Here is a 21,216-nt window from a genome sequence, read left to right on the forward strand (position 1 = left end):
CCTAGCACTCGGGAGGCAGAGGCAGACAGATCTCTATGAGTTTGAGGCCATCCTGGTCTACAAAGTGAGTTTTAGGACAGTTAGAGCTACACAGAGAAACCCTGTTTCAAAAATCTCGAAAAACAACTAGAAAAGGATCCAGTACTTCTGGATACAGTCACTGCACCCAGGAACTCAACGGCAGCTTTGTTGCTTATACAAAGCCTGTGTGAGATCAAGCCAGTCAACATTTAGCACGAAAGGACAGGGGCTCATAAGCCCTATCTCAAGGTGTTTAATGGTTTGTAGAAGGAACCATCCTCTTTAAAGGTCTGGTAGGTTGACCACGCTCCGTGGATGATCCCACATTAATGTGTATAAAGATAACACAAACTGATTCAGACGATTGTTTTCAAATGAAGAGGAATATGTGGAGGTGGATCCCAGAGAAGTTGGGAGGAGTGGGGAGTTGAGTATCAAAATATATTGTATTCATGTAGGAAATTCTGCAAGAATTAAAAAAAAAATCTTTTAAAAAACAAACCAACAAGCCGGGTGATGGTGGCGCACACCTTTAATCCCAGCACTCGGGAGGCAGAGGCAGGCGGATCTCTGTGAGTTCGAGACCAGCCTGGTCTACAAAACTAGCTCCAGGACAGGCTCCAAAGCCACAGAGAAACCCTGTCTCGAAAAATAAAAAAAAAAAAACACAAAAAAATAAAAAACAAACCAACAAATGTTGATGAAGATGTGAACAAAGGGAACTCTGGTACGCTGCCGACGAGAGTGTAAACTAGTGCAGCCACTACAGAAGTTAGTATGGAGGTGTTCTTAGAAATGGAAAATAGATCTACCATTTTAACTATAGCACTTTTGGGCATTTACCAAAGGGCTCCAAGTAAACATTGCAGAGATGCTTGCTACATAGTAAGTTGCAGGCCATCCTGAGCTACATGGGGATACTCTGCCTCAAAATAAAGTCATAAAGAAAAATAGAGTTATAGCATTTGCAGGAAAATGGATGTAGCTAGAGATAAGAAATAGAACAAATAGGTCCAGTCTCAGGAAAACCGATAACATGTATTTTCTGCCATTCTCATTTGTGACTCCATGAAAGCAGAGATTCAGCTGTCTTGTTGGGACCCAAAAATGTGAGCCTATTCCACCTTGTCTGAAGGTCAGAGAGTTTGAGTTTATTTTGCTCTCTCAAAGAGGACCTTAAGATAGTCCCTAGAGGTAGATCTACTCCACCCTGACCAAAGGTTGGAGAATTCAAGCCTACTTCTGTTCCTTCTTTAGGAGTGGCTGCCTGCAGGATACCTGGTCTAGGGTGGGTTCACTACCCAAACAGCAAATACTTTTCTCAAGAATGGCTTGATGTCCCAAGTATTGGAGCAAATGACTGTTCCAGTGTCCTTTGTATCATGTTAAAGCAGTCTTTCGCCTTCTTCCCTCCTTTTGTATTGGGGTATAAGTGTATAGAAAAATAAATGTGGGTGAACTCATCATGAGGAGGCACTGAGTTGTCTTCCCGATACTATCCCGTCTCCTGTCTTTCTTATCACTGTTCCCCTACCTAACATTTCTAATCCTCATGCTCCTACCCACTGTGGCTAGGATCATGGCTGAAGTCACCCCCAAAAGGTGGCTCCCCAACGCTGTCTAGAGGAACAAAGAAGACTAAGCGGAGGAGTAAGGAGGGAAGGAGCGGAATGGCTTTGGGGATATGCTCAATGTACAATATATACTTGAATGAAAAACAGTTATGATACCTATACTTGCCACAACCTAAAAACTACTATAATATTAAAAAATCATGGTTATATTATACATTAAAAATGAGTGAATTTTATGGTATGTGAATTATGTCTAAACCTTTTACAATTTATGCTTTATTTCTTGAAATTGCCATATAATTACATAATTCCCCCTTCCCTGTCTTACCTCCAAGCCCTCCCATATACCCTTCCTTGCTCTCTTTCAAATTCATAGCCTCTTTTCATTACTTCTACATACATATATGTAGTATGCAAATGCATGTATATATTCTTAAATACATAAATGTATGCTGTTCAATCTGTATGTTACTTGTATATATGTTGTCTTAGGGTTTCTATTGCTGTGAAGAGCCACCATGATCTCAGCAGTTCTTATAAAGAAAGACATTTAATTGGGGCTGGCTTACAGTTTCAGTGGTTGAGTTCATTTTCATCATATCAAGAAGCATGGCAGCCTGCAAGCAGGTATGGTGCTGGAGAAGGAGCTGAGAATTCTATATCTTGATCTGCAGGCAACAGGAAGTAAACTGTCACACTGGGCATACGGTTTGAGCATATGAGACCTCAAAGTCTGCCTCCACAGTGACACACTTCCTCCAAGGCCACACCTACTCCAACAAGGTGACACTCCCTAATGGCACCACTCCTTACATGGGCCAAGCATTCAAACACATGAGTCTATGGAAAGGGGCATTTCTTTTCAAATCATCACATACATTTTAAACGTTTTAAAAAGTCAGTGAGGAAATAAAGACCTTGTAAAATAAACACAAGATAAAACAATTCGTGTCCACTCGGCCAGCATTACAGGAGATACTTAAAGAATTTTACTACTACACAGAGAGAAGGAAAACAGTCACAAACATAAGCTCTCAAGAAAGAATAAATCCTAAGAGTAGATGCTGCTACAGAAATTGGCTAAGGATCTCCCTGGTGAGGGGAGTTTTTCTTACAGTAGGAAGACGTAGACTTGAATAATGATGTCTCTGGAAGTGCCAAGGAAGCTGTTTGTTCACAGGTCTCACCATCCCAGGTCCACAGAGCAGAGCAGCTGTGGACTTGGGTGTGCATGCAGAGGAGCGTGACTGGAAGACTGGAGTGTGAGGGGAAGCGTGCTTGTGATGATGATCATGCAAAGATGTGATAGAGACACCTTATTAGGGGAGGGGTCCTTGAAAATCATACCATAGCCAGCTTTGGCAGTACGTGTCTTTAATCTCAGCACTTGAAAGGCAGTGGCAGGCAACCTGTGAGTTCAAGGAAAGAGCCAGAAAGAAAGAAGGGGGAGGGAAGGATGGAGGAAAAATGAGGGAGAAAGGGGCAAGAGAGAGAGAGAGAGAGAAAGAGAGAGAGAGAGAGAGAGAGAGAGAGAGAGAGAGAACCTTTTGATTGGGTAGCAGGAAAAGATGGATTAATGGATGCTCAGTTCAGAAACCACCAGATTCTTTTTGCCTCACTGAGGACTGTCTTGAAGAGATCAATCTAATAGAGAGTTCTAAAATCTAATCAACCTTTAAAAGAAAAACTGGAGGAAAGTGGCTGGAACTGGGAAAGCGGTGAGGCAACAGTTGCACTGTTTAATCAGCAGAAGGCATAAACCAAGACAGGAGAGAAAGGATCCCAACATTATTCAAATGTCCAAACTCAGTCTCTTCTGAAATTCAAGGTCAACTCCTAGCTGTGAACCCCTGTAAAATTAAAAGAAAAAAAGTTCTATTATTTCCAAGATAACACAGCACAGGGCAAATATTCCCATTCTAAGAGCAAGGAGTAAGAGAATAGCGAGAAAGGACGACCCAATGGCTATTCTTGGTTGTCAACTTGACTACATCTGGAAAGAACTACAATCCAGAAATGAGGGGCACACCTGTGAGATTTTTTTTTTGTTGTTGCTTGAAGTGTGTGAATCTACTTCTAGTTCACACCTTTGAAGTAGGAAGACACACACCTTTGATCCAGATGTTGATGTGGGGAGACATTGATTGGAACCATGCCTTCTGCTGGAAGCCTATGTAAGTACCTTTGCTTTCTATGTGCCCTTGTCTTGCCTGCATATCCATTTCTTCACTGGTATTAGAGCCTGTTTCCTTGGGATTCTAATATATACTATAGACCAGCAGAGACATTCAGCCTTGTAGACTGAGCAAGTACTGGATTCTTGGACCTTCAATTCACGGTCAGCCACTTGGATTAGCTGGACTGCAGCCTGTAAGTCATTCCAATAAATCCCTACCCCTTCTCTCTCTCTCTCTCTCCACACACACACACACACACACACACACACACACACACACACACACAGAGAGAGAGAGAGAGAGAGAGAGAGAGAGAGAGAGAGAGAGAGGGAGAGAGAGAGAGAGAGAGAGAGGAACTTACAGCATAAATCTGTGTGTGTGAGCAGAACAAAACTGGGACTGGGGGGCTAGATATAACCTTACAAGGCACCCCACTGACCTTCTCTTACTGGGCTTTACCTCCTCAAGTTTCCACCACCTCTCAAATAGCATCACCAGAAACACAGGCGTCTCTGGGGGATGTTTGATAATTCAAACCCTAACACAGCTCTATGACCTCCTATGGATTCCCCTTCCCGTCTCTTCAAGTCTGCAGTCCCTGTGCTTACCGACTTCCTCAGCACACTGCCTCCATCTGGTAACGCTCACTGTGTGCAGATAGACGAGCACCCTGAGACTGAGGACAGACACCCAGCAGTGTCCAGAAAGTAAGTGGTCATTGCAGTGGAGCATGGGGGATAAGCAGCACATGTCCCCAGGTCCCCCAAAGCAAGGGTAAGAGGGGGGTGTTTTCTTAAACACCTTCACTTTTATGAGAGTGCTGGAGAAGGGAAACAGCCTGGTGGAATTTAATGCCAGCTCCATAATTTACAAGCCAGAAGACTTGAGGAGATACTCAAGTTATTTTCAGGACTGTAAATGAAATAAGTGCCATGTCTACTTTCTCACTGAGTCTTCTTGGTGCCTTTATGTCCTAGACATGAGTTCTGGAAGGTATATGGCTGTGAAGGTTTTTCCAGTCTGCAAGCTGCCTCTTCAGTTAATTAGCAATGTCCTTAGCAGTAAAGAAACTTTTAATTTCATCAAGTTCCATTTATTGGTTGCTTACTTCCTGAATGACTAGGGTCCCATTCAGAAACTCCTAGGTTACCTGAGCCTATATATATCTTGAAGTACATTCCCTGCTCTTCTAGGTTTGGGTCTAACATTGAGATTTCTGATCCACTGTTTTGCTAATTGAACAGAGTTTCAAACTGCCCTCCAAATTTGTAGTTTTCTCCTTACAGATTAACGCAGCTCCCAGACCTCATCAGAGATGTTTCTTGGCTCAGTGGGTGGTGTCAAAGCAGGAACTCGGATCTAGTCAAATACAGAGGGTAAGAGCCAGTGAAGTATTCACCCACAAATGGAACGTCTTACACCCCTTCTCCAAAGCTTAGGGACCAATGCCAAAGAGATGGCATCGAGACTGTAAGAGGCAGGGGTCAGGGAAGACTAGGGGAACCCCGTCTTCTGGACAACACCCTGCACAGGATCAAGTCAGTTAACTTTCTAGCATGCAGTGGATAGGGGCTCATGAGCCACCACCCCTAACTGGGGAACTAACAGTTGCTGGCTTCTAGGGAGAGAAAGCCTTTTAAGGATGTAGTTCATAGAAGTTGACCACATTCTAATGGATAGTCCCACACCTGTGAGTACATGGGCATCACAAAACCAAAGTCATGTACTTGGGGAGGGGGGCAAAAGTTGGGGTGGATCTATGAGGAGTTAGGGGTGAACATGAAGTGCTAGAAAAAAATTACTATTTTCAAAATGAAATAAAACAGCTATACTTACCTGCCATCCCTGATCTCTTACAGCCAACTTGAAGTCTATCGCCATTACTTCCCCATCTGTCTCCTTAACTCAGGCCTCTCATCTGAGCAAACTTCAGCCATCACTTGCCCCCCCCCCCCCCCCCCCCCCGCTCTATCAGTCCCAGCTCAAGCTCTGTGCACTCTGGCTTTCTCAGGTGGGAAAGTCTTCCCATACTTTTCCTTTGTCCCTGGCATCATTATCAGTTTCCATCTTTTTTAAAGATGAGTTCTCAGTGTCATTCGGGCTGGACTTAGTCGGTCTTAGTCTCCTAAGTACGGCCGCGCCACCACCAAATCTTGATTTCACTTGGAAACCCAAAGATCTCAACACTACCATCAGGCGATGGCCTCAACTCTGACACCACCCTACAGGCTTGCTTCCTATGGCTATAGTTCTCTTTAAATCTAAGCAAAAACGGACCCATCAAATCTCAAGATTAGTTCCAGGACTCAGAAGAGCAGCAGGTGGGCTGAAATACAGCTCGATGGGGAGGCACTGACCAGCCCATGGGAAGTTCTGGGTTCAAAGCCCAGCAACACAGAGTAAAGCATCCTGAAGTAAAAAGCAAGTTTTAAGTCAGCCGTACAGCTGAAGAAATGAGCAGTTCACTGCTAAGCATAATTCCCTAGGCCACGGCAAGTCCAAAAGTAGAGCAAACATGAGTTCCTTGTTCATGTTGGTTATTTTTCAAACACCTTGAGCTCTTCTGGTGCTTTTGATCTCAAAAGGTTACTATTTTTAGGGAAGTGAGACTTTATTTATTTATTTATTTTGGTTTTTCAAGACAGGGTTTCTCGAAACTGGAACTAGCTCTTATAGACCAGGCAGGCCTTGAACTCCCAGAGATCCGCCTGCCTCTGCCTCTGAGTACTGGGATTAAAGACGTGCACCACCACCACCCAGCTTTTTTTTTGGGGGGGGGGGAGTGAGACTTTAGAATGTCTTAAACATATATTAATTACACATGCAAACGCACCTCCATGGAGTGCACGAGACTGGCTGTTTATTACTTCTTGCTTGGGACTTTGGTCCCATCCTTTATGTGCCCCACAGAATAGCTCAGCTTCCCTCAGTATCAAAGGATGAACCAAGCAGTGACAAGACCAGTTTACAAAAGCCTTGACTGCTCAGGACTGAGTATTTTCTGGTGATACTGGGGACTGAATCCAGCGGCTTCCACAAGCTAAGTCTCCGTATTAGTTACTTTTACATTTTGTTTTTAACTTTGGGCACAACATGAAATTGTTACTCTAGTTTCTGAAGTTGGTATAAGTCTGTGACGGTAGCACTGGAAACTGAGTAAGGAAAACCATTCATCTATCATCCCTGGGACACATAAAAGATGGGGGGGGGCGGGTTGAGAGAAATGGCTTTGGGTGAAATGACATAGAGCTGGGCTGCAACAATACCACTGTATCATACAACGTGTGGTTGGATTCCAAGCTTGAATAATATAGCTGAAGCCAATGTGGTTTTAACTTGTTAGGCTAGCCATAAAGATCGTGAATATCTCCCTAGAATCGTTGATACAAAATTGAAAACAGCATATTTAAGAAAGGGGAAACTGAGTGTGATGGCATATGTCCGTTATTCCTGTCCTTGGCTGGCAGAGACAGAAGGGACCATCCACGAAATCAAAGGCCATCTTAAGCTACAGTGTGTTCCACACCAGCCAGAGGCACCTGGTAAAATTTTGTCTCATAACAGTGAAGCTTAACTGGGCATGGTGGCTTAGATCCCTACAACCCCAGTGGCACGTGGGAGGTTGAGGCAAGAGAATGGCAACTCCAAGAACAGCCTGGTCCACACACTGAGTTATAAGCCATCTGGGAAGCAGAAAAAAACCCTGTCTCAGAGACCCGAAACAGAAGGAAAAGTACTTACCCTGCACCAGGAGCTCCATCACAGGCAAAGGAAATGATTAGTAAAAGCAAGGCTACGTCACAGCAAGATTTATTAATACATCCAAAAGAAAGAAAGAAAAATCATTTTGTCACACTATATACAGATAATACATACAGTGTTTTATACACATATTACATCAGTTTTTACACAAGAAAAATATACATAAAAATGTAAACTTTTGTATACAAAAACCCTTAAACAAATTAAACAAGGACCAGATAACAAAAGGAGACCAATCCATTATTATTTCATCAAATTTTTAAAACAGTAATACAGTACATTCATTGAGATATATATATATGGAAAATGTGAACCATCTCTTCCTGTTTAAAGGGAAATCACAAACCAAAACCTCTCGTCTCCCCAAATGTGTCCTCCCCAGCAGAACCTCCGCCTGCGCCACAGATAGGCCTATTCCCAATCTCCAGCCTCCTCTCCTGCACTGTGCAGACACTAGCTGCTCCCAGTGTGCGTGCTGTGACAGACTCGAGAAGACGCTTGGTTTGTAAGTCCCCTTTAAGCAGCTGCCCTCCTGTCTATGCTCTGAATGTATGGCATATGAAGCATACTGTGTGCCAAGGTGATCGAGAACACCGAAAAGGAAGAGCTCTCGGTACGGCTAGTCCTTGCTACCGTGCAGTTCCGTTGTTAAAAGACATTTTAAAACTGTCCAGCCTGCCTGTCCTTTGCTGGTTTCCAATGGCTACCTCACCTTTGATTTCCCACTGCAACTTAGTTTCAATTTACACTTGGGCACTCTGGTTAGTACCATACATCTGCCAAGAGGCTTTGTGTTAAAGGCTGATTCTGATATCAGTTCCAGTGAGCTACTCTGTGCAATCTGCTTCCTTAGGAGTACCCTTACTCCACTTCCCAGCTAACATAGCCTTTAGGATTATCTATCCGTCTACCTTTCTCTCCCCCTATTCTCAAGGTTTAATCTGCTGCCAGCTCATCACAAACAAAAACAGTATTTAACAGTTTTGTCTTAATGTTCTTGCATTCAATACAGAAAACTGAGAGACAGATGGAAAAAAAATACCTTGCGGGGGAAAGCAGTAAGAATTAAATATATGCCAAGTACATGCAACTTAAGAGTTAAGAGCTCTTTCAAAAAAATTAAGTAGTATCTTTAAAGAAATCAAACTTTGTAAAATAAACTACGCTTAGGACAGCATCCTGAGAAGCATCTTCTTTCCAAGGTGAACTGTGAACAAGGCAAAATGAGTAGATGATCTATCCCCTTGCGGCGAGAGAGGGGTCAGCTTCCCCCAGCAACATGACCGAAATGATCGCTAGTCATTAAGGAAAGGAAGAGGCAAATTGGTGAACTAAGTTGATGAAGGAGACGGTGGATAACACACAAAGGGCAATGCTAGGATTGCTCTAAAACTGAAACAAACAAGCTGGCTGTGGGATGTCGCTGTTGCAGAGAAGGGAGATGCACAGAATGCCCCAGTGGACTCATCTCTCATATGCAGATGCTGCTTTCAAAATGACAGTCTCCCTTGCAGTTACACAGACACAACAATAAAATAGGAAGCTAAATAAATAGTGTATGGCTGTCTTTAGATGAGACCTTTAAATGTTCTTTAAATAACTTTTGATAATGTATTTTAAATCATTACATACAACTGCCATTGCAGTGGCAGTATTCCAGTAGGGCAGCATTTTGCTAAATGTAAAAGATTGCCATTTAGAACTCATACATATACATGTGTATGTACAGTTATATCAACACTATTTATATACATATATATCTGGAGAGCAACATTTCATTGCCTTTGAATATTTCTATGTCCACTCCCACAATATATCTTGGAGACATACTGTGTGAGTATATACCAAAGTATATGTACACATGCGCCAACATGTATATATATACACTTTGATCTGTGTGTGCATAAGAGCTTTAAAGGCACGATATATAAGGGTGAAAGTTTTCTAGAGAGCTGTGGCAGAGTTAAAACTGAATGTCACAACTGTGAGCAAAGTCAAAAGGAAATACAGCAGATCCAAGACACAAGAACTCATTAGAGCATCTCATCATGAGAAGCATGAGTCAGCTGTAGATTTAAGAGGTTTCCATGTGACTTTGTATACTTTGTTAAAATTCAAAGGATAAATTTAGATTTAAAGGACAAAGTTAATCAAACTATTTAAACGATGACAGCTGTGGAAATATACTAACACTAACGTCAATCATAAAATCATAACTGTAATTTTTTTTCACTTTAAGTAAAACACTCCAAAGTTGCCTAGGAAATTTCAAAATTAACTGATTAATGTTGGCTTTTTATTTTTCATGACTACCCAATTCTCAAAGAAAATATTACTGAAAGCTGTATACTATGGGGACTGTCAGTGATAGAGGGATGTAAAAGCAACAGCCAAGGCAAGAGAACTAAGTCAGAAAGGGGAAGGGAGGGGTGATGTGGCTCAGCACATGCCCGGTCCAGGCCACCCTCAGGAGTCCATCTCCAGCACTCGGACAACACACAGCTCAGCGCAGGCGTGAGTGGTCAGCACAGAGAAACCAGCTTGTAGTCTGCGGGCAGTGCAACTGGTGTGGCCAATGTCATCTGTCATCTGTGACTCTAAGCTGAAGGACTTCTATCTCAGTATGGCTGATGATGTATTCTAGACTGCTGTCACTTCCACAGGCTTGCAGAATAATCCAGAATTTCCCACAGATGCATAATCTTGCTTAGCAAAGGCTGTAAATCTATTACACACACACATTTTTAGGGAAATATATGTATATAGCTTTATCTATACACACACATATACATACGTGTATATAGAGATTTATACAAATGTATAAATAAACATAATACTTTTCAATATTCCCATTGACAAGGCAAATTCACATTCAGCAAAGTGCCACCACATCCCATATACACATCTCTGTACAGATACACACAGGGTCTGTTTTCACCCTTCAAGAAGGGGAATTGATTCTAGCAAATTCCATTAAGCAGCAACTGAAGGGAGAAATGGCATCAGCACAAACTTCCTCCTTTCATTTGCATGTGTCTGCACAAGAAGTCCAATAGCAAGAGTGAATGGAACAGGGAGATGTTACAAAAATACCATCGTAAAAAACATAGAAAGCTTTCCCAGGTTTTGACTAAGATGAATTAAGCGAGGCCTCAGAGACAACTACCAATTCAAACATGGACTCAGGAGTTGCTGCCCTGATATATTCCCTAAGCATAGAGTTTTCTTTCTAGAATAAACCTGATGGAGTACTGTCTCAGACCATCAGATGCTCCAGTCAAGAGGGCACAGCAAAATGGCAAAGCTCAAAGTACAGGAATGTATCTTTTTAGCTCCACGTCAATCAGGTAGGCATAAAAGGTAGCATGATTTTTCCTACAGCCAAAAGATTAGGGCTGCGGTGCTCTGTTCCATAACCAATGATACGATTCAGTTTTAAAAAATGTTTTGAAATAACGAAAATCACGCCAGCTTTGGAATATGCACAGTGAAATGAGCCCACCAAGTCCTTAAACAAGCTTCAAAAGCTTCTTTATCAAGGCCTAAGTGATCTGAACTTGATCAAGAAAACATCATAATACTTTATTACTCGGAATATAAAGAACATTTATTAGACATAAAAGTGTTTCAACAAATCTGTGGTCCCATTACCTCAATATAAACAAGCTGTTATCCAGGTCTGTCTCTGCTCGTAAGTATGAGGCCGGCCTTAGAATCTGCTTTTCCTATGCCACTTTAAAGACACCCTAAGTTAATTCAAAGGGTAAAAGAAAATGCACTTGATATCAGAGCTAGCCTTTGAACACAGCATAGCAAAGAATATGGCATGTTTATAAGAAAGAAACAATGGGAAAGTAACTGGAATACCCTCAGCTAGATAAAACATTTCTATAATACATTCGGTTACCTTTCTATTTTTATACAAGCACACATTCATCTCACACACGTGCCCCCAATGTCTATTTTTGCATGTGTGTAAAAACACAGACACACACACACACACACAAGTAATTTACTTCTATTTTTAAGTCACAGTGGGAATTCCTTAGTGAGGAGGGGGAAACGTTCCTGAATGAGACACTGAGAACATCTAGATTTATTAATTTTACTTCTCAATTTACAGAATAAACTGTAAATTAAAGAATAAATCCATAGGCAATAACAGAGGTCTACAGTAGTGGGAGTGTTACTGGATCTATTTGCTTCTATTTACCCTGTAACTAAGCGTCTAGCCATCATAAGTGTAAACCACAGATCATGTACTACAGAACACGATTCTCAACAGCTCTAGGAAGGATAAGATGTGGTCTAAGGGTGTTCTACACTGTGAGGCCCCAGGTTATCCTTTTTTGTATATATCTGCAAGGTAGCGAAGGACAGCTGTACACCTTGACACGGCAGAGATCCAGTGTAAAAAGGTGCGTCACTAGTTTGTTTTGTCAAAGATAAAAATAAAAATCAAAAGAAGCTCATATATAATTTTTAAGCTATTAAAACACATAGGCAACATAATTCATTACACTCAATACAGCTTTAGTATAAAACTTATAATTTATGAGGTGATGTTAATAGCATAAATTAATATACCTTTTCTCTTAAAATCTACAATAAGTATTCTGAAAGCTCATGGGGAAGTTTTTAAATAAAAGTTTTAAAGCTGTGCATGATGGGAAAGGATTCTGTCCGCTGAAGCTGAGATGAGAGCCTGAAGTAGAAAGGAAAACGTCCTCGGTGAGCTACCACGGGCTGTGAAACCAAATGCTTTCTCTTTCTTGAGCTCCCATCAATGATGAGTCACCTTTAGTTTCTTTTAAAACTATTTTTTTATTTTAAAAACTGCCCTAATTTCCGCAAGGAATCCCTGAGACATACTCAACACTAGACAGTGAGAAGAGCCATCACTGTTGAGAACTGACCCAACCCTCTGGAAGACAGGCGCATGCTGTCAGCAGATGTCACACTCTCTACCGCGTCAGCACTAACCCGCTGGAGACACCCGAACCTTAGTGACACAGGCTGGAGTCATTTGGGGGCAATTCAATTTATTCCCCAAGGAAAAGCAACGGTGTGGCCTTGAGCTATTCTGTTGCCTTCCACCTTGCGTGTTGAAATGTTTTCCATGGGGAACTTGGGGTGCATATAGAGCTTAGGTCAGTGGTCCCCAGCTTAAAAAGCAAACAAACAAACAAACACATAGAACAACAACAAAAACCAATGAAAAAAAGATTCTACACTCTTGGGCCAAGGTGAGTGCGGCTCATGTGTGTGCATGCGCACACTGCAGCACCGGGGATGAGCGTGCAAAACAGGCAGAGGAGGAAGGAAAGAAAACATGCTGTCCCACTGGCCTCCAGGATCGACCAGCTTTTATCCTAGAAGATGGCTCTGCACCCTGACTTAGATCAATCAAAGACCATCTTGGATCTATACTTCAAGCCATTCAAAAATTACTGATACTCTGGAATATGGGTCAATAAAGTCATAACACTTCTCTCTGAAATGCCACATCTCGTTTTACTTGTTCCTTATCACAGTGCAGAGGGGAAAGCTAACTGAGAAAAAGGAGCCAAGAAAAACAACAAACGGCTCCCTAACCTAACCTATAACTGCAGTGTTAATGACACTGGGCTGTTGGAAAAGCCATGATGAACATTCATAAGTTCCTCTTAACTCGCCGGCTAGGGAGACCGCTTAACAGATCTCCATCTATGCACTTCACAGAGATCACATTATACACGTGTGAAAGACAGCATTTAAATACTACTCTAATTAAAGTGTGATTTGGTTCCCACCAGAATATAATAACATAGGGAAGCTTAAAGAAGCCAAAATATTAAGCAATCATTATTTTTCTTTTCTACATAATTCCAGGGAAGATTTTCAAGTTACTGAAAGGGGGGGGGGATACATAACTTTTCATGAGTGACTATCCCCATGAAATAATTTTAACAAAAGAAACCTTTAGAACAGTGTGGAGAGCAGTAATAGAAGAAATACAAATGAGGAGTCACTGCAACTCAACTCAACGGTGTTTCTGAAGTTCCTCATTACACTGCAAAGTTGTATTGACCTTTCAACACCCATTCTATTAGATTACCCTACACAAGTCAGCCAAAGAACAGAATTTCATCTTTTTAAGTCTAAAAAGGAAAGATGAAAAGTCTAAAAAGTAAATACTTTTGAAATTCTAATGAATTCCAAGCCCATTGAATAGTTTAGTGTTAACATCCCCACATTCTGCACATCCATGCTCGGAACTCCGAGAGGGAGACAGTGACTTCAAAGAGGTGAGCGTCCCACCCCCGGCGCTGCCCAGGATGCCAAGGTGCAGAGAAGACTCTAGGCCAGACACACAAGGACTTCACTTCTGTGTGATGCACCTCTAATGCCGGTTTATAAGACTCCATGCTACAGGCCACCAGAAACGACATGCCCAGGACACCTCTATCTGGCGTGGACATGGCTTCCTTCCTAAACAAAGAATTACCTCTACTGTGTGGACTGTGAGCATGGACTGAGAATGAGCTTTGGAAAAGTTTTAGTGTGACCCACAGAGGGGATGATCCCTAACCTTCAGGTGAGTCTGGTTTACTTCAAAAGATTAATCTTAATAGTTATTTGGCAAAGATAAAGTATTAACTGTCCTTAGCCTTACACCACTAAAAATGGTAACATCAACTTTAAGGAATATTATTAAACAACCACTTTCCAACTCCATGTCCAATGACTATCTGATTCTCTTGAAACCATAATCTTCTGAGGGCCACTAGACACACCACACTACCTGCCAACATGAAACTGCTCTCGTTTATGAAGCAGGAACGCCTCACATGGTTCGCTCACTAGAAAACAACCCTTGCTTCTCAGCAGCTGTTTCCATTGCATAGTCTGTCACTTGCTGGTCTACCTGGAACCGCCAGTTACCATCCTGGATTGTTTACTAGCTGTGTGTCCTACCCAGGTGTGGACATTGCTAAGCCATTTTTACAGAGGAAACAAACAGTATCTTAAGTACTTTACTAAAATAACATTAACAATTAAAGGAGAGAAAGCCCATTTTCTCTTCAGATACCAGAGATTACGGCTGCTGAATATCAAATTCTCAGAGCACAGAATGCATTCATTAATTGCAGCAACTTCAAAAATTAAATCACAGTAACACAATCTAACTGGCCTTTAGAAATGGTCCCAAAGAACTGCAGAGACAGACTGAGCCTTCATTGTCACTGTCTCTTATGTACTGAACACTACAGCAAAAGCTAGCATCTACCCTATAAGACCTTGTGTAAGGTTTTTGATTCCAGTATTGCCTTACCATAATACAAGTGCTGTTCTCATGTAAGCATTATAAAAGATGCTTTTTTTTCTTTGCATCTTAATGCCCCACCTACTATTGAGAGACTAGAACTGCTCCAAAAAACTAGAGAAGAAACAAAGTGGGTACCGCTGGGCTTGTGGATACTCTTCCGACAGGAGATGCTCAAGAAAAGCAGACTATAGGCTTGGATGTTAGTTCTGAAATATTAGAAATCTGTGCTTTTTGCTAATTATTCAATTCTATACCAGTACTTTCTAAGACTATTCTCTCTTCGGCTATCGTCATGGGCAGCAAAACAAAAGAGAGTTTACTCAAGATTTTTGGCGTGAAGCTTTAACTGGCAACATTCCTGATCACTTCATGCCTTCTTACTCAAAAGCAAAGAAGGGCTTTTAAATGCACATAAAACAGAAAACTGCGGAGTTCCCGGGATCGCTGAAGGCTTCGGTCAGAGGCAGGATCCTGCCCGTGGGTGACATGGACAGAGGTAAAGAAAACTGTGGTTTCAGGCCTGCTGAGACCACAGCTCCTTTTGGTCTAAAACGAGTCTTGGTGACAGAGCAGATTCCTTCTCAGAACCTAGGATGGGCTAGCAGTGGCCAGGCCCTGAGGGTCCGGTGTCCTTCCAACTCCTCCCACCGTGTCCCTTCACAAGCACAAAAACTGGCCTCATGTCAGAGGCCAGTGCCAAAGCTGTTGCCAGCTGCCAGCGTTCATCGACCTGTCTCCCAGCTCACCAACCCCCAGAAGAGTGAGCAGCCACAGCCCACAGCCTCTGGAAATAATTCTGAAAAGGGACAGGCATCAAAACAGAAAACTGAAGACTCGAAAAAAAGGCAGTGGACTCTGGAGATTTTGACATGGCCGCCCCCTGGGTAAAGGAAAGTTAGGAAATGTTTACTTGACAAGGGAGATGCAAAAGCAAGTTTATCCTGGCCCTGAAGGTGCTGTTTAAAACCCAGCTGGAGAAAGCAGGGGTGGAGCACCAGCTTCAAAGAGAAGTGGAGATACAGTCCCACTTGCGGCACCCCAACATCCTCAGGCTGTCTGGATATTTCCACGATGCCACCAGAGTTTATCTAATCGGGACAGTCTACAGAAGCTCCAGGAGCACTTCCGGTCTGAGAGCAGAGAACGGCTACCTACATCACCAAGCTGGCAAACGCTCTGACACACTAAGCCAGAGAACCTGCTTCTTGGGCCAAATGGAGAGTCGAGGATCACAGACTTCGGGTGGTCTGTGCATGCTCCATCTTCCAGGAGAACCACACTGTGTGGCACCCTGGACTACCTGCCCCCTGAGATGATTGAGGGCCGGATGCATGACGAGAAGGTGGACCTCTGGAGCCTGGAGTCCTTGCTATGAGTTCCTAGTTGGGATGCCCCCCCCCCCCCCTTTGAGGCACAGACCTACCAGGAGACCTACAGAAGGATATCACGGGTTGAATTCACACTCCCCAACTTTGTGACCTCATTTCAAGACTGTTAAAGCACAATGCAAGCCAGAGGCTAACACTAGCGGAAGTCCTTGAGCACCCCTGGATCACAGCTAATTCCTCAAAGTCTTTGACTGACCAAAAAAACCAAAAAGCTAACTAGCAAATCGTCTTAGAGAATTCGGAGCCGTGGCCACTGTGCAGCTGTGAGACCCCCGCGGGAGCATCATCACTGCCCCCGGTCCCCTGCTGAGCAGGCAGTCCTGGCCTTGCATCCAGGAAGCCCCACCTGAGCAAGAACCATGCTGCTCTTCCTGGTTCAGTAATCTGGAGGAAGGTTCCACTGCAGTAGTTCCCATGGCCTGTGACCCCAAAGTGTCCTTGTGGGGTCTCACTCAATGTGGGAAAGTTCTCACCCTGGCCACCTCCCCAGTGATCACCTGTGTCCGTAGCCTTCAAGTGCCTGAGTGTGTGTAACTTATTGGGCTGCCAGGACTGGGAAAGCTGTAGTTTTCTTTTAAATGTTAGAATAAAGGTTTGTGTAGCCTTTTCTTAAGTGGCAACCCTTCAGAACACTTGTTTTCAGCCTTAAGCCTGTATAGGATTCGGATCCTCGACCACCTTAAATGGAGCCTGTGCTCTTCCTGCTTTGGACTTGACTCAGGTGTTTCTAGATGTTATGGGCTGTTATGCTGGAGTTCTGTCAAGTACACAAACTTGTTAAATATATAAATATATGTATAACATCTAAAAATTTGAGAAAAAAAAGAGAAAACTGCAAACAATAAAAAGGTGCAACCTACTGCAAACTCAGCCTCGACAGCTAAAGAATTTTCAGCAGCTAATGCAGGGACAAATGGCCACTAACAGTCCAAGCTGATAACCCATGACTTTCTTCTCGCGGTCAAATAGGAGCTTGATAAGGAAGTCCAGTGCTGCTCTGCTTCCATCTTCAACTGAGACACAATGGAGACAAAACAATTTTCTGAGGATGCACAGTTATCTAGTGATGATTACAGCGGGGTGTGAAGACAGCTCAGCAAACGAAACGACACTCTGGAGGTGAGGTAACCACTCCTTACCATTTCATTACAGTGCACCAACACGAACAAGCTGCTGACACAAGTTCACAGGTGAGAAACAGGCACAGAGCTGATTCTCACCATTTAGGAGAAGCTCATGGTGATACTAAACAGAATTTCTTTGTGACATAATTTCTAATTTAAAAATTTCTCAATCTGAAAAATGGCAAAGCTAATACCTTAAATGTTGCAATTAACATAATTTTTTAAAAAAAGAAATACATTACACACATATTTTGCCCTCCCCAAATTCAATAAATATAAAATAGGGCATATCGTGATTTCATACAGTCATGTGACTTTCCCTCCCAAAGCCCAGGCACACGGTATCTGCATACTGCCTGCTGCTCACATCACTCCTTTGTAAGGCAGAGAAAGAAAGCCTTCAACAGAAGGGACTGCTCAGAATAGCATAGCATGAAGAAAACATACCTAAGGAGGAAAGGAGGAAAGTATGTCCCAACCTTTACTTGTTAGGAAGGAAGGAATTAGGATCAAACAGTCCCTGACAAAAGAATTACTGTACCACATCATTAACAGATATGTTGTCTTATTTTTAAAAATATACAGATGTAAATTAAATTGAACTCAGGTGTGAATACCCAGTGGCATTCAAAGGGACAGTGAAACCTCAGCAAACAGATCAGAAAGTGAAGTTCCACCCTTCTCTGCAGGGGAAGGCAAGCAAGAAGAAACCCCACACATCACTCCATAGTCACCAACTTGCCACACTAATCAACAAGATGTTCACCCTAAAACCTTGATACTTTAAAAGACTTCCAAATTTACTTCACCTTAAGTATTTAAATTATTTTAAAAGTACCTAAGGTAAGTCAAATTTATGTCTAATTTCCATATTCTGCTTTGAAAGAAATTTTAAAATGTGTGTCCTTCCAATATTACACATCACTTCACAACTGGTACACGGACTCTACACGTGTCCTCAACAGTTCACAAATCTCACCAAAGAATCACAACTGTAAACATGGAAAACTAGGAGCGAATGACAGGCCAGGCAGGGCACAGATGTCTCCTCTCAAGTTCACCTGGTCAAGCCTGCTTGTCCACATCAAAACATTTTTTAATTACAGCTTGCAAATGTGTTCCATGAGCGAGGGATTTTGAAACAAATACACATGGAAAAGGCAAAGACCTGAGCAGCCTGAGCCACACGGGGTAGTTGTCATGACACTCCCTGTCACTGACGTGAACTCAGCCTTTCGTGGCTCCTCTCTTCATAGGCTGAGCATTAGAGACAAAGGGCCGTGTTACCACCACCATGCCACCCCTCCTATTCAGATGCTTTAGTCAACTCAGTCAGAAACGATGCTAGGTATAAGACGGAAGGAGGGGAAAAAAGAGCCAAAAGCTTATTTGAGAGAAAAAGACAAAAAAACCCCAAAACAACAACAACAAAAAACCCCATGATAGCTACTTCCTGCACTGCACGAAACATATACGGGGGAACACACATTCACAGGCAGTCAAGAGACAATGTTCTTTTCAGTTAACCACATCACAATTAGGAATGGCACCCAGGCCTCACTGTGGCGTTTGGCAGTCGGGGCTAAGTCAGAGTTTGGATTTGCCTCCGCACACCACCTGCTACACAGGATCTCAACAGACCACTCTGTCTACAACAACCTATGTAAAAACCTGGCTGGAGAAGGGAAAGCACTGATCTCAACACGAGGAAATAGTAAAGGGCACTGGTAATCTGAGGTATCTTCCACTTCAATCCTATCCGGTCACTGTGCTGCGCCACCAGAGGACCCGCCAGGAGGGAGGAGCACCAGTGCTAAGGAGCACACGTGAACACTGACACAGGTCGCCGCGCGGCCACTTGCTGATTGGGAAGGGGGTCCTGCTAATCCCCACTCTTGTTTCTAAATCTTCTGTAGGAAAAGAGGAGGGTGCAAAAGAGGAAACAAAGATAGAAAACACCAGGTCCCACCTGCCTGAAAGCAGACTCGCTCACTCAGTTAGGGGTGGGGAAAGGGGGAGATGCATTATTGGTACTTGTAGCCGTGGCACCTGTTACAGTGAAGCCTGTGGGAGGGGCTATGGAACTGTGGCTGGGCTGCAGGTCCTTAGGAATGCCACTGTGAGAACTCAGCTGGTGGCCGAAGGCTGCACTGAACTGCGGGAGCTGCTGCTTGGGAGAGGTGGAGGCCATTAGTTCAGCGGAAGGCCCCATGCCACTAAAGCTGGTCTGTGGTAACCCCGGAAGCACACTGGAACTGCTCGGGGTAACGGTGGCGAAGGCAGGCTGTGTGGTCTCTGAGTTGGACGTGGTGGGTGGCGTGGAGAGGGAGGTGGAAAGAAGGTGTCCATCCGCGCCAAGGAGGTTGCTAAATGCAGAGGGATCGCCAAGGTTGACGGGGAGATTCCCCCAGTGAGTTCTGGGGTTGACCACTCCTCCAAGTGGCACCTCAAGTTGGGTTGGGAGCAAGTGCTGTGCCATGATGGGCATCTCTGCTGAAAAGGTAGCTGCCATATTATCACCAGAGTAAGATGTGTGGGGAGAGGTGATATGGTCACTGTAGGGCGACGGCACGTGCTCGCTATCATAATGGCTTCCATGGGGTGAGGAGTGTGAGTGATCACTGCTGTATTGCTGTCGTGAGGTGATTAGGTCATCTGCCTTGCTCAGCAGCTGGGCAGGGTGTGGCCTCTGGGAGGCATGGCTGCCATCATGAAGTCCATGAAACCGTCCTGGGAAGGCTCTCTCCCCAAGTGCACTCTGGCTGAGCAGAGTGGCAGAAGTAAGGCCAACGCTGGCTGGGGCAGAGAACTGCCCCTGGATCTGCCCTGCAAGGGGTGTGGGTGGGTTAGACAGGCTAGCGGAACGGAGGAGGTTCTCGTCCAGCTCCAGACTAGAGAAGCTGTCGTGGACCATGCGTCCATTCAGCAGCTCCCCTAGGTCCGTGTTTACTTCTCGACTCAAGGACTGGATTCCCGAAGCATCAGTACCTGCGGAGAACACCCCCATTCCTCTATCTGACAACCCCTGAACTGGCACACCGTCTGACTGGGTAAGTACCCCAATTGTACTCAGGCACTCGAGAGAAGTTACAGCTTGCAAGGCCCGCTCAAGTTCCTCAGCTTCTTCGGTGGTCGGGAGGAGGTCTCCATTCTTTCCTGCATTAACCAAAGCCAGCAGCATCAGCAAAGCTCAGCGGTGATTGACAAAGCGTAAGTCTCGCGGCTGAGTATTTAACACTACCCATCACAAGAGTCCTTGCCAGGCTTGGACTTTAATCCTACAACTCAGGAGGCAGAGGCAGGAGGATCTCTGTGAGTTCTAGCTGAGCCAGTCTACAGAGCCAGTTCCTGGCCAGCGAGGGCTGAATAGTAAGACTCTGTCTCAGAGAAAGAACAAAGACCTCTGTGAAAAGAAAAAAGTTTCTTTTTAGACAGGGTTTCTCTGGGTAGCCCTGGCTATCCCGGAACTTTCTCTGTAGACCAGGCTGGCCTTGAACTCACAGAGATCCACCTGCCTCTGTCTCCAGAGTGCTGGGAGTAAAAGCCTGTTTACTACCACCAGAGAAAAAACGTTTCTTATACTGAGATTAGAAAGAAAAAGAAAATATTGATGATCTGCAATACAGGTCTCAAATGTCAGTTTTCTTGGAATTTCAATGACCATCTTTATTTGTCTCAGAAATCTACCATAAGAAATGTTTTTTATTTATTTACTTATTTATTTTTTGGGTCGTTTTCAGACATGATTTCACTTTGTAGCCTTGGCTGGCCAAAAAACTTACCACATAAAACAGGTTGACCTCAAACTCATAGAGATCTGCCTGTCTCTGCTTCCCAAGTGCTGAGATTAAAGGTGTGTAT

General features: G+C 43.6%; 1 protein-coding gene and 1 pseudogene across 6 annotated transcripts in view; one reads left to right on the forward strand and one right to left on the reverse strand.

Moving 5' to 3' along the window:
- Positions 1–7,566: 7,566 nt before the first annotated feature.
- Positions 7,567–21,216, reverse strand: part of Ino80d (INO80 complex subunit D) — a 76,197-nt gene continuing 62,547 nt past the window's right edge. For all 6 annotated transcript variants that reach the window (XM_041631989.1, XM_041631992.1, XM_041631991.1 and 3 more), the window contains one exon: positions 7,567–20,511. In XM_041631989.1, the coding sequence (XP_041487923.1) occupies positions 19,349–20,511 (1,163 nt within the window). In that variant the 3' untranslated portion in view covers positions 7,567–19,348. The remainder of the gene's footprint in view (positions 20,512–21,216) is intronic.
- LOC121433359 lies at positions 15,249–16,451 on the forward strand (annotated as a pseudogene).

This window comes from Microtus oregoni, unplaced genomic scaffold (genome assembly GCF_018167655.1).
Source record: "Microtus oregoni isolate MIOR12 unplaced genomic scaffold, Mior012 000038F_ref0000394, whole genome shotgun sequence".
In the NCBI taxonomy this organism is placed as follows: domain Eukaryota; kingdom Metazoa; phylum Chordata; class Mammalia; order Rodentia; family Cricetidae; genus Microtus; species Microtus oregoni.